Here is a 10,206-nt window from a genome sequence, read left to right on the forward strand (position 1 = left end):
GTGATATACCACTATGAGATGCCCCTGAAAATTTCGGACCCCAAATATGAATTCTAAGTTTTGAATTGCGAACTGCATTCTAGAACTGGTGTTCAACAACAGTTCATTTAAGTTCTTTATTCACGCAAAGTTTCAACCAGTAATATTTTTGAAACGTATTCTGAAGGCACTGTTTTACGTTTCGAAATCAAAATTAAAGAGTGTGATTGACCATAAGTGTCACGCAAATGTAATGAAAAAGTCAAAATTTTTTTTTTTTTGGTAAGAATTCAACTTTAGAAGCCATTTTGCAAAATAAATTAATACTTCCTGATCCCAGTGTTTTATCATTTCAATTTGATACTGGGGACATACCTAAATCCACTGTATTGAATTTATAAAAATCTTCATATTCAGAAAGTTTCCTATCGAGTTATTGATTACTTTTGCAAAATAAGATATTTGTAAGTGCAAAAAGGTCACGAAAAATTTATGCAGGTATATATAAAACTTTACCTTCATTATCAAATTCAATCTTATCTTTGTGCATAATTTAAAACATTATTCTGCTTATTCAAAAATACTAGGAACAAAAGGAAATCAGGCAGCAAAACTGCAGAAAGGTCAAATTTAATGCACCTTAACTTAGAGGGATGAACACTGAACCGCCCCTTTTTTATATATATTTCTCAAGTTAGTTTTGTCTACAAATCTGAATAATACTCTTCCGAATAAATTCTTGAAACAACCACATTGAGGAGTGAGATACCTCAAGTGATTAACATTCTTTTGTAACGTTGTTTTCTATAACATCATGAGTCTCTGAAATGCTGCATCTTCCATGATCACGTGTTTCCGTACCTCGTTTTCTCCCCCAATTTCGATTTGCTTAAATCTTTCACACAAAGCTTGATGATGGCCAGGTTCAATTCCCACCACAAGTTCCTTGTTGAATTTGCTAAACATAGATGAAAAAGTAAACGTGGCAGGACGGATGCAGTTCAGTAGAAGCCTTGAGTCGCAGTTCTGAATAAGAAAGTCTATCTTAATCTCTGCGACAATCTCAAACAGAATGCGCTTTATTATTTCATGTTGTGTACAGAGTGTTTCTTTGTCTGTGCTAATTTCAAGATACTCTTCCATTAGTTTGTCAACTGCATCCTCAAAGTAGTCATCAGGGGGACTAAAAACGGCAAAAATGGTTCGAATTGATCTCAGCATATTCTCATTCAGTTTTTGTAAACTGAATCTGCCGTTATGAATCATGGCGTAGGTTAGCACCACAAACTTGTGTTTTTCTGAAATCTTCGGAGATTCCGACATTTGTTTCAAGTCATCTTTGATAACACTTAAAGGTTCCGCACAAAATCTTGCAACGTTACTCAAAATTCGACGATTTTTGCATGAAAGGGTCATAAGTTCAGGTAACCCTATGACATCGTTCTCTTTGGCAGCGAGAATTGCACTGGTTTTAGAAGTAAGGCTGTCTAGTTTGACTCTGTTCTGGACAATTACGTGTAACATTTCTTTGTAATCATTTGAAGACAGTATTTCTTTATTATGCATGAAATGCAACCTTTTTCCTTTGAATATGTCGCATTGTGATAGAATGTGTTCGTATTTGGACCAGGTATTCTCGTTAATGCTTAGCACGACGTAACATTGATCAGAGGGTCTGATTAGCATGTCCTTCAAACACTCTGCGACGTCTTCCACATGACTCGGTGTGTACCATTCTTTGACACAATCGGGTAGGTAAATAAAACTCACACAGCCGTCATGCACACCTTTCTTCCAGCTTGTAGCTCTGTCAATTGTTGTAAATTTGCAGGTGCTCTTTACAAAACTTTGAGCACACTGGAGAATGACTTGTTTTGCCAGAGTTGTTCGACCGCTGCCCCATTTGCCAACAATGGACAAGGCTTTAAGCGATTTCAAGCGGGTTCCTATCGTCTTGACGCAGGTGGGTTTGTACAACTTTTTCACGTTAAGATTGACTGTAAAACATAAGATATATTCGTTACAAATGATGAATATGATTGTTATAAATTGAATTAAATATTTTTAAGTTCACTTGGCTTAACATTTTCATACAAGTTTAAAAGAATTATATTTACAGCTCTGTAGAAAACTTTTCCAAGGAATGCTCAAGCTGTCATAATCAACAGAGAAAAGATCCAACATTTCATCACCACTATCTTCCACAGCATTATCATCACCACGATCACCCGTTGTATCTTGGGTAAATGGATTCTTGGATTTCTCATCACTCTTTTTTATCAGATCATCACCGCCATCGCCCCCACCACTACCCATTTCATCATCACCATCATCGTCATCATTTGTCATATCTTCAAAGAACGGATTCTTCGATTCATCATCATTCTCCTCAATCATGTCATCTTCAAATGGATTCATGTCTTCTGAAATAAAATGATGACAGAGATCTCAGAAGGTAGTATGTTTGCGGTCTATCGTTACCTATACAATTTTACAGACTCCTCATTGTCTTATATCAGGGACCCTATAAAAAAAATTAAAAAAAAAAATATCAGGGACCCTAGCTAGTCTTATTACCTATCGTTTCCCTTTTTTTCTCTTTTTTATTGGGTTGTTTGTATGATTTTCTTTCCTTGTCAATAACGGTTACTTTATAACAGCTATGAGATAGTAAGGAAGTATTCCAAAAACCTGATCTTTTAGCCTTACAGTACAAATGTTCTTTATCAAAAAATACAGTTTACAAACCTTTTTAAATGAAGTTTTTTCTGCGTCTTTCTTTGTCTTTATCAGATACCACTGAAGTCAAATCTACGAAAGAAAATGTACATTTGAAATCCTTTGTCAATATTGGTGATGCATACTGCTTGGGTTTAAAAAATAATTAATTAATGTTTAAACATGCCAACAATGGCTATGGAAGGAAGTTTACTATCAATTAAAATAGGAGTCCTTTAACAGTAATACCGGTATATATGCATTAGAGTCCTGCATAGAAATGGAACACTGTCATTGCGTTCGTTTGGGACAGAAAAACTTAAGAAATCTACCTTATTATAATAGCACACATATATGTGAAATTACCTACCATAGATATCTTTGTTACTCTCACTCCGTCAAGCTTTCGCCTTCGGTCTATGCGAAGCAAAACACAATTGTTTCCGTGTTTGATTATTTTTCAGCAGTTTATATCTGTGTTCAACTGATTGTACAATATGTTGTACAGGTAATGTGTTCTCGATAAGTTCATTTATCCTGAGGACATACAAAGAGTTGACGTGTGTGTTAGTTATGTTTATCCAAAAATGTACATCAACCTTATTCTAAAAACAACGTATAAAAGTGGAATATATATTTGGTACATATGTACAAAAATAAACTAGCTGTATTCTTGGTATTTTCAGTTGCGTTAAAGGGAGCTAGATACGATTTCATCTTTAATTATTTTTTTTATAAAATGGTTTACCTGTGCATTTTGAATAATTGAACTGAATTTGAATTTTAGAAGTCAAGTTACAAGCGAGAAAAGGAGGCAAGTCCCTTTATTATCCCCCTTATTTATAATGATTGTTAAAACAACATGGCACTGTCTTGTCTGTTCAGCTTTTCAGAAATCATTATTGAATGATATCTCTGTGGAGTACCGTTACAATTATCAATATTGTACCTAGGATCAATTTGTTTATTGTATTTTTTTATAATATACAAATGTAGTTTTCTAATGTTACTACGATCCAAAAGAATAATGATTGAAAATAGAGATCTATAACTTGCCATGGCCAGACATTGTCTTGAGAAGACTGTACTGCAAAATTGCGACATGTGGGCAGTGAATCCCTTGCATGACTGCATGCTCGCGATTCGTTGTTCAAGATTTCTTTTTGATAATTATATTAAGTCCCAATTTTTATTTATCTTGATTTACACATGAACAGAATATTCCTGTCGTTTTTTCGGTGTTATTTATAACAGTTTTTGAAAAAAATATTTTCAAACAATTTTTAATTTTGATACGAGTAACGGGTTAATCGGTCGGACCGAATTGCGATTAACCGGTAGCAATTCTACAAACGATTGCCAACCCTGGCATCAATATTTCATATTTAATAATCGGCTCTGATGACACTTTCTTCAAATTACATGTATATATGCATAACAATTAAGCTACATTAAAAGTCAACCATTAAGTCCAAAATATCCCTGGTTGTGTTTTAAAAATTGTTTTTATTAATACGCGTATCTGATAAAGGAGAATCAAATAGAAAATGTTCAGGATATTTATGCATTTGATGTCCTCCATCTTCGAGCACCTGCTAATAAACATTCTTTGAGATTTCAAATATATCTAAACATACTATACTCCCCCATTTTACATTTAATGTACAAGTCGAATGCTGTAAAAGGCAACGTTGAAGGTAAACTTCAATCACCTATACTTCACATTCAGTGTAAGTTTTGACAGTCAGTAACAAAGTGTTGTTTATTTAGTTTTAATTTGAGATATTAACTTGTTTTTTTTTATTTATCTTGTTGCGAACAAAGTTAGGACATAACAGAAAATACAAGATTTTACGAAAGTAAGAATATCGTTTAATGAGTATTAATTTTGTTTTGTGTACAAAACTTTATTTGGCAAAGTAGCGTATATTGATTACTGACTTATATTCATAGATGCTGCTATATAAAAAGATATAACTGTTTAATTTACATCAGATACTTCAAAGTAAATGAACACTGATATCTTAAACTATATATCGATTTAAAAATTAGAGTTAAACGTTATGTAAAAGTAAAAAAGATATAGAGGAAATAATTTTGAAACTACACCATGAGTCTCTGAAATGCTGCATCTTCAATAATCACGTGTTTCCGGACCTCGTTTTCGCCCCCACTCTCTATTTGCTTAAATCTTTCACACAGGGCTTGATGGTGGCCTGGTTCAATTCCCACCACGAGTTCCTTGTTGAGTTTGCCAAAGATGGAAGAAAAGGTAAACGTGGCAGGACGGATACAGTTCAGTAGAAGCCTTGAGTCGCAATTCTGAATAAGAAAGTCTATCTTACTCTCTGCAACAATCTCAAAGAGAATGCGCGTTATGATTTCATGTTGTATATAATACGTTGCTTTGTCTGTGCTAATTTCAAGATACTCTTCCATTAGTTTGTCAACTGCATCCTCAAAGTAGTCATCAGGGGGACTAAAAACGGCAAAAATGGTTCGAATCGACCTCAGCAAATTCTCATTCAGTTTTTGCAAACTGAATCTGCCGTTATGAATCATTGCATAGGTTAGCACCACAAACTTGTGTTTTTCTGAAATCTTCGGAGATTCCGACATTTGTTTCAAGTCATCTTTGATAACACTTAAAGGTTCCGCACAAAATCTCGCAACGTTACTTAAAATTCGACGATTTTTACTTGAGAGGGCCATAAGTTCAGGTAATCCTATGACACTATTCTCTTTGGCAACAAGAAGTTCTGCGTTTTTGGAGCCGAGAGTAGCTTTCTTAGATTTGTCATCAACTTGTATATCTTCGGAGACATCTACGATTGCATTATTCCCATGAAGTTGTTTATGCAGTATCTCTCTATAGTCCTTTGAAGAGAGATTTTCTTTGTCTTGCATAAAATTTAATCTTTCTTCTTTGAAAATATCACACTGTGATAAAACGTGTTTAAACTTTTCCCAAACGATGTCCCTGACACCCAATATTACAAAACATTTACCACGAGATTCAACAAACAAACTTGTTAAACTTTTTGCTAGGTCTTCCACATGGCTTGGTGTGTACCACTCTTTGATACAGTCAGGTAGGTAAATGAAACTCACACAGCCGTCATGCACACCTTTCTTCCAGTCTGTAACTCTGTCAATTGTTGTAAATTTGCAGGTGCTGTTGACGAAATTTAACGCACACTCCAGAATGGCTTGCTTTGTCAGAGTTGTTCGACCGCTTCCCCATTTGCCAACTATCGACATGGCTTCCAGAGAGCGTAGGCGGGTTCCAAGATTCTCGGCGCTTGGAGGCTTGTACAGCTTGTCAACCATCAAATTTACTGGCAAAAGAAAAACTAACATAATTTCTTATTCAAAATATGAATAATATCGTATAATCCTATTTTCCACTTTACAGAAGTATGTATAAAAACACCCAACAATTGTATTCTGAACACAACCAAAATCCTTACAGCTTTTCAGGAAGAGGTCCCATGGACCTGTCTCTTCGTTATCCTCGTCCATCATATCATCCAAGAACGGATTCAGATCATCTGAAAGTAATCCACTGTTGTATAAGCTTTTTGATGATTTCGTGTACATGTAGTCACTTTGGTAAATTTATTCTAGATTTAATCTTCTTACAGATTAATCCCAAGCAATGCTTTGTAAAATAAGGAGAATTCTACTACCTCTATTATTCATGTCTGGTTTCTTCTGTTGAACATCCAATAGTTTCTTCTTCTGTTCTTCGTTTTCTGTAAAAAGATCTACATTAAAAGGCCTTATCTTTTGAATTTGGCGACAAATATTTGCTTAAAAACGACCTTTTGGCTTACCAAGTTCAATTTGTGTGCTATCTTGTTTATCACTTTTCTGAAATCGCTGCAGTATGTTAGGTAACGGTTTCTCTGCAAAGCAAACAGGATGTTTTCTTATACTGACTTCAAACGTCATAATCTAATAAGTTTATGGAAGAGCAGAAAATGCTGACAAATTGATTAAGAAACACTTCTTGCTATGGACAGTTGCAAAATAAATACTAGTAAATGGCACAGCCTTAAAACGGGTGGTAAGTTTAATTAGTTTATAAATGTACTTCTTATCCAGGAGGGTTAGTAAATGGCAAGTGTAATAGTTTTCCTTAACAAACAGCAAGTTAAATGGTGGTGTATTTATAAACTTTTTAACAAATAAGTTATTGTAAGCGCATCAGACTCTTAAGATTATAATAGTTAATGTAAGAATGGAAGGTCAACATATAATATTTTTAAACAAAGGGTAAGTTATTGGTAAGTGTAATAAACTTGCTTACAAAAGGTTTGATATTGATAATTGTAATGAACTTGTTAACAAAGGGTTGGGTTTTTTTTTTTTTACATGTAATTGTAATAAACTTGCTAATAAACGGTTAGTTATTGGCAATTGTAAAAAATTTGCTAACAAAGGGTAAGTTATTGGTAAATGTAATAAACTTGCATACAAAAGGTTTGATATTGATTATTGTAATACACTTGCTAACAAACGGTTATTTATTGGTAATTGTAATCAAGCTTAATCATCGGTAGGAGTAAATTAAACTTGCTAATAAATGGATACTGGTAAGTGTCAGCCTTAATGGTCATAGTACTACAAAAACGCAATAGGTTAAATTCCTTTTTTAAAAACCGTTGATTCTACTACTTTGGACTTCTCTTAAAACTATTTAAAATTTAAATATTAAGTGTATTAGTTTTAAATTAATGGTTAGTGTATTAAACTTATCTAACAAACTGTTAGTTACTGTTGTATCAAGTCTTAAGTTTCCTTTCACTCAGTAAGCTGTAGTAGAATTGTCTTACTTTGTCCGCCCCTAGAGGCTGACCTCCGTTTGATGAGGAATAAAACAATGACCACCCCCAGCAGTATCAATACGATGGGTACGGCGACAGCGATCCCAATGCATGCTGGTCCACAGGATGCCGGCTCTTCCGCGGGCACGGGGGCAGGGGTGGTGGACTGGTTACTCATGGCCACAGTGTAAGGTGGCGGTGGTGGTTTATTGCTACATTAAAGTTATAAGTTACGGGAAAATCTGTAGTTTATTTCACTCACACAAACACACACACATAAATATTTCTTCGCAATTAGAAATGCACACGATTTACTAAGCATAGTTTACAAACAATAGTTTTTAATATGCATAGTTACATGTATTACTCAGATGTTTGACGCGCATTCAGCAGAATGTTTCTGTACTTGACAAGAGATCAAATCTAAACAGACATTAGCACCTCCTGTGCTCTACACTCTGTTGCACAAACATGCACGTCAATGCCTTCCAGTCTGTGGATTCACACGTGGTCGCTTTTATAAATCAATATTCAGAGAGTGTGTATGTGTATGAAAACAATTTAATAGTACATCGCCCTGTTTGAAAACACATGCTGTTTGTCGTTTTTTCTTTACTTTTAGATGCATGTAATTATATTATTTTTTTTCATTTAATAGTGCTAAGTGCACATTGGGCCTGGTGATGAAATAATTTAGACACCATTTAAATTCCAAATATCGATTCATATTTAGCAAATGGGTCCATTCTAGTACTTATAAAGAACGTAGCCAATTTAGAACTCCTGTATAAATTTAAAAAAAAAACAACCCTTCTTCACACTCAATGCTCACCTTGTCTGTGTGTTCATTCTACAAGCAGGGTCTGCAAAACAATAGGAGACTGATAAAACAACTGTAAAAAATGATATGGGACAATAGGTTGATGTTTCTGGATACACTAAAAGAATGACGTACATAGAAAGACCTGGTTAGATTGGTATACAGCGTCAGGGCAGATGTACTCCGAAGGTTGGCAGACGACCGATTCCACTCGGTGTTCCTCGCTCTTAAACACCGGGCAGTGCCCTGAAACAGTTGTAGTATGGTAGAACTGTCGTAGAATATCACCACCTTGAGTACAGAATTACCAGTCTGGAAATAGCGAAGAGGGTTGGGTGGGGTCGGGATTATTTGGTTTGATTTACGTTATATGTCAAATTATGTTTGTACAGGTACGTATACTTAGTATATACACCTGTACGTGCCTGGTTTGTACATTGGTATTTCATAATAGTACCAAGACACTACTTTAACCGAATATAAGTAGGTGGAAAATGGCTATAATTATACTGCTACCGTCGATTGAGCACAGATCTTGTATAGAAGGTGTGGTGTCGTAAACCTGCGCAACATGTGCAGGTTGTAAGTGCATTATGCATTCTGTACACGCTAGAAAATCACAATTTTTGGCTGCCGGAAAAGTTTGCCGATCATAAAGTCATATTTCCTTACCTTCGATGTTTGGCCTTGATCAAAGCTGGTCACGCCTGGTGTGTCAGAAAGAATCTACACATTATACCTACATTAAAGGTGTGCTCTGTGCGGTTTAATTTACCTGGTTGTATCCACACTGGGTCGACACAGGCGTCGACTAGATTCCCATACTCGTCCCCCAGGCAGTGGTAGCTCTGTTCGTTGGACACGCAGTGCCTCGATCTGTCCTTCCATTCGGCTTGATCCAGAGGACACGCAATGGAAGCCATTTTGTGTTTGGCGACACCTGTGAATCCCAGTAAAATATTAATCTTATCAGTCTAGCAAAGTAAACAAAGGTACATCAGACAAACAACGTGTATCTTTTAAAGTTGAATTAACTACAAGAAGAAATTAAACAAGTTTTATGGTGTAGCGGAACACTATTTCCAAACAATTTAAATCACTTTAAATTTCTCATTAAAAATTCCACACATACCTTTGCTTGTTACATGTATATGCGTCTCATTTATATTTGATTATTTTATAAACTATTTTATATTAAAAATTGGAAAAGAAAATATTTCTAAAAAATATTTTTAAAAATTGTCCCATAAAGGTACATGTAATTTGTCTACAGATTGAAATAAACCAGACTTATAATCCGGCAGTATTACAATGACAAGTCACAAGCAACATAAATTATACTAATATAAGTTTTATTTTATTTCACGTTTGTCACATTAAAATCGATTTAAAAAGAAATTTTCTTTAAAATAACAGAGGGTGGTCTTGGTCCCTGAAAAATTGAAATTTACATGGTAAAATCATCAGAAAATGCTATTGGACCCACTCCATTGGACCAACCCCCCTTAATTCGCGCATGTGTCGCATACCGGCATGCAATTACATGCAAAATAGAATCTGAAAACAGATAACTCATTTTTGAACGCTAAATTCTTAAGAGAAATCTAATGTACTCTCATTTTCAATCCGGCTAGAACAAGTCCATTTTGCTAATAATTGTCTGGGATTTCCATCTCATATAGGTCTAAAAATATCCATAAGCCCACAAAAAGTACCAAAACTGCCTTACAACTTTGTTTGATAGTTAAAGACAGGTATGGGAAATAAACTCATTTATGAGCAGATACATTCATTAACAGTAAAAATCTTTCCCATGGCCGGAGGCTCACATTAATACACAGGTAATTATCGGTAGTCTAG

The 10,206-nt window shown here is 34.9% G+C and overlaps 2 protein-coding genes across 4 annotated transcripts; both read right to left on the bottom strand.

Moving 5' to 3' along the window:
* Window positions 1–237: 237 nt before the first annotated feature.
* LOC128187382 (uncharacterized) lies at window positions 238–4,455 on the bottom strand. 2 transcript variants are annotated; one of them, XM_052857819.1, is made up of 4 exons: window positions 3,068–4,455; window positions 2,728–2,790; window positions 2,097–2,402; window positions 239–1,976 (listed from the first exon to the last, which is right to left on the bottom strand). In XM_052857819.1, exons 3-4 carry the CDS (start codon window positions 2,395–2,397, stop codon window positions 784–786), a joined length of 1,494 nt encoding a protein of 497 aa, XP_052713779.1. In that variant the 5' UTR covers window positions 2,398–2,402; window positions 2,728–2,790; window positions 3,068–4,455; the 3' UTR covers window positions 239–783. The 2 variants fall into 2 exon arrangements, with proteins under 2 accessions (XP_052713790.1, XP_052713779.1); XM_052857830.1 differs by lacking the exon at window positions 2,728–2,790 and having other exon boundaries at window positions 238–1,976.
* Window positions 4,456–4,583: 128 nt separating this feature from the next.
* LOC128187341 (uncharacterized) lies at window positions 4,584–9,375 on the bottom strand. Of its 2 annotated transcripts, none has more exons than XM_052857756.1 (8): window positions 9,122–9,375; window positions 8,482–8,592; window positions 8,359–8,389; window positions 7,536–7,738; window positions 6,534–6,605; window positions 6,387–6,452; window positions 6,168–6,248; window positions 4,584–6,035 (listed from the first exon to the last, which is right to left on the bottom strand). In XM_052857756.1, the coding sequence occupies exons 1-8, from the start codon at window positions 9,267–9,269 to the stop codon at window positions 4,801–4,803; spliced, it is 1,947 nt and encodes a 648-aa protein (XP_052713716.1). In that variant the 5' UTR covers window positions 9,270–9,375; the 3' UTR covers window positions 4,584–4,800. The 2 variants fall into 2 exon arrangements, with proteins under 2 accessions (XP_052713716.1, XP_052713722.1); XM_052857762.1 differs by having other exon boundaries at window positions 9,019–9,141.
* Between the last annotated feature and the right edge of the window lie 831 nt (window positions 9,376–10,206).

Source organism: Crassostrea angulata, chromosome 1 (genome assembly GCF_025612915.1).
Source record: "Crassostrea angulata isolate pt1a10 chromosome 1, ASM2561291v2, whole genome shotgun sequence".
In the NCBI taxonomy this organism is placed as follows: Eukaryota; Metazoa; Mollusca; class Bivalvia; order Ostreida; family Ostreidae; genus Magallana; species Magallana angulata.

Coding starts and splice junctions, on each gene's coding strand:
- LOC128187382 (XM_052857830.1), bottom strand. CDS start 2,397: ATGAATCCATTTGAAGATGACATGATTGAGGAGAATGATGATGAATCG. Junction 1,977..2,096: donor GAAAAGTTTTCTACAGAGCT/GTAAATATAATT, acceptor TATGTTTTACAG/TCAATCTTAACGTGAAAAAG.
- LOC128187341 (XM_052857756.1), bottom strand. CDS start 9,269: ATGGCTTCCATTGCGTGTCCTCTGGATCAAGCCGAATGGAAGGACAGA. Junction 8,593..9,121: donor CCCAGTGTGGATACAACCAG/GTAAATTAAACC, acceptor CAACTGTTTCAG/GGCACTGCCCGGTGTTTAAG. Junction 6,606..7,535: donor AGCCTCTAGGGGCGGACAAA/GTAAGACAATTC, acceptor TTTGCTTTGCAG/AGAAACCGTTACCTAACATA.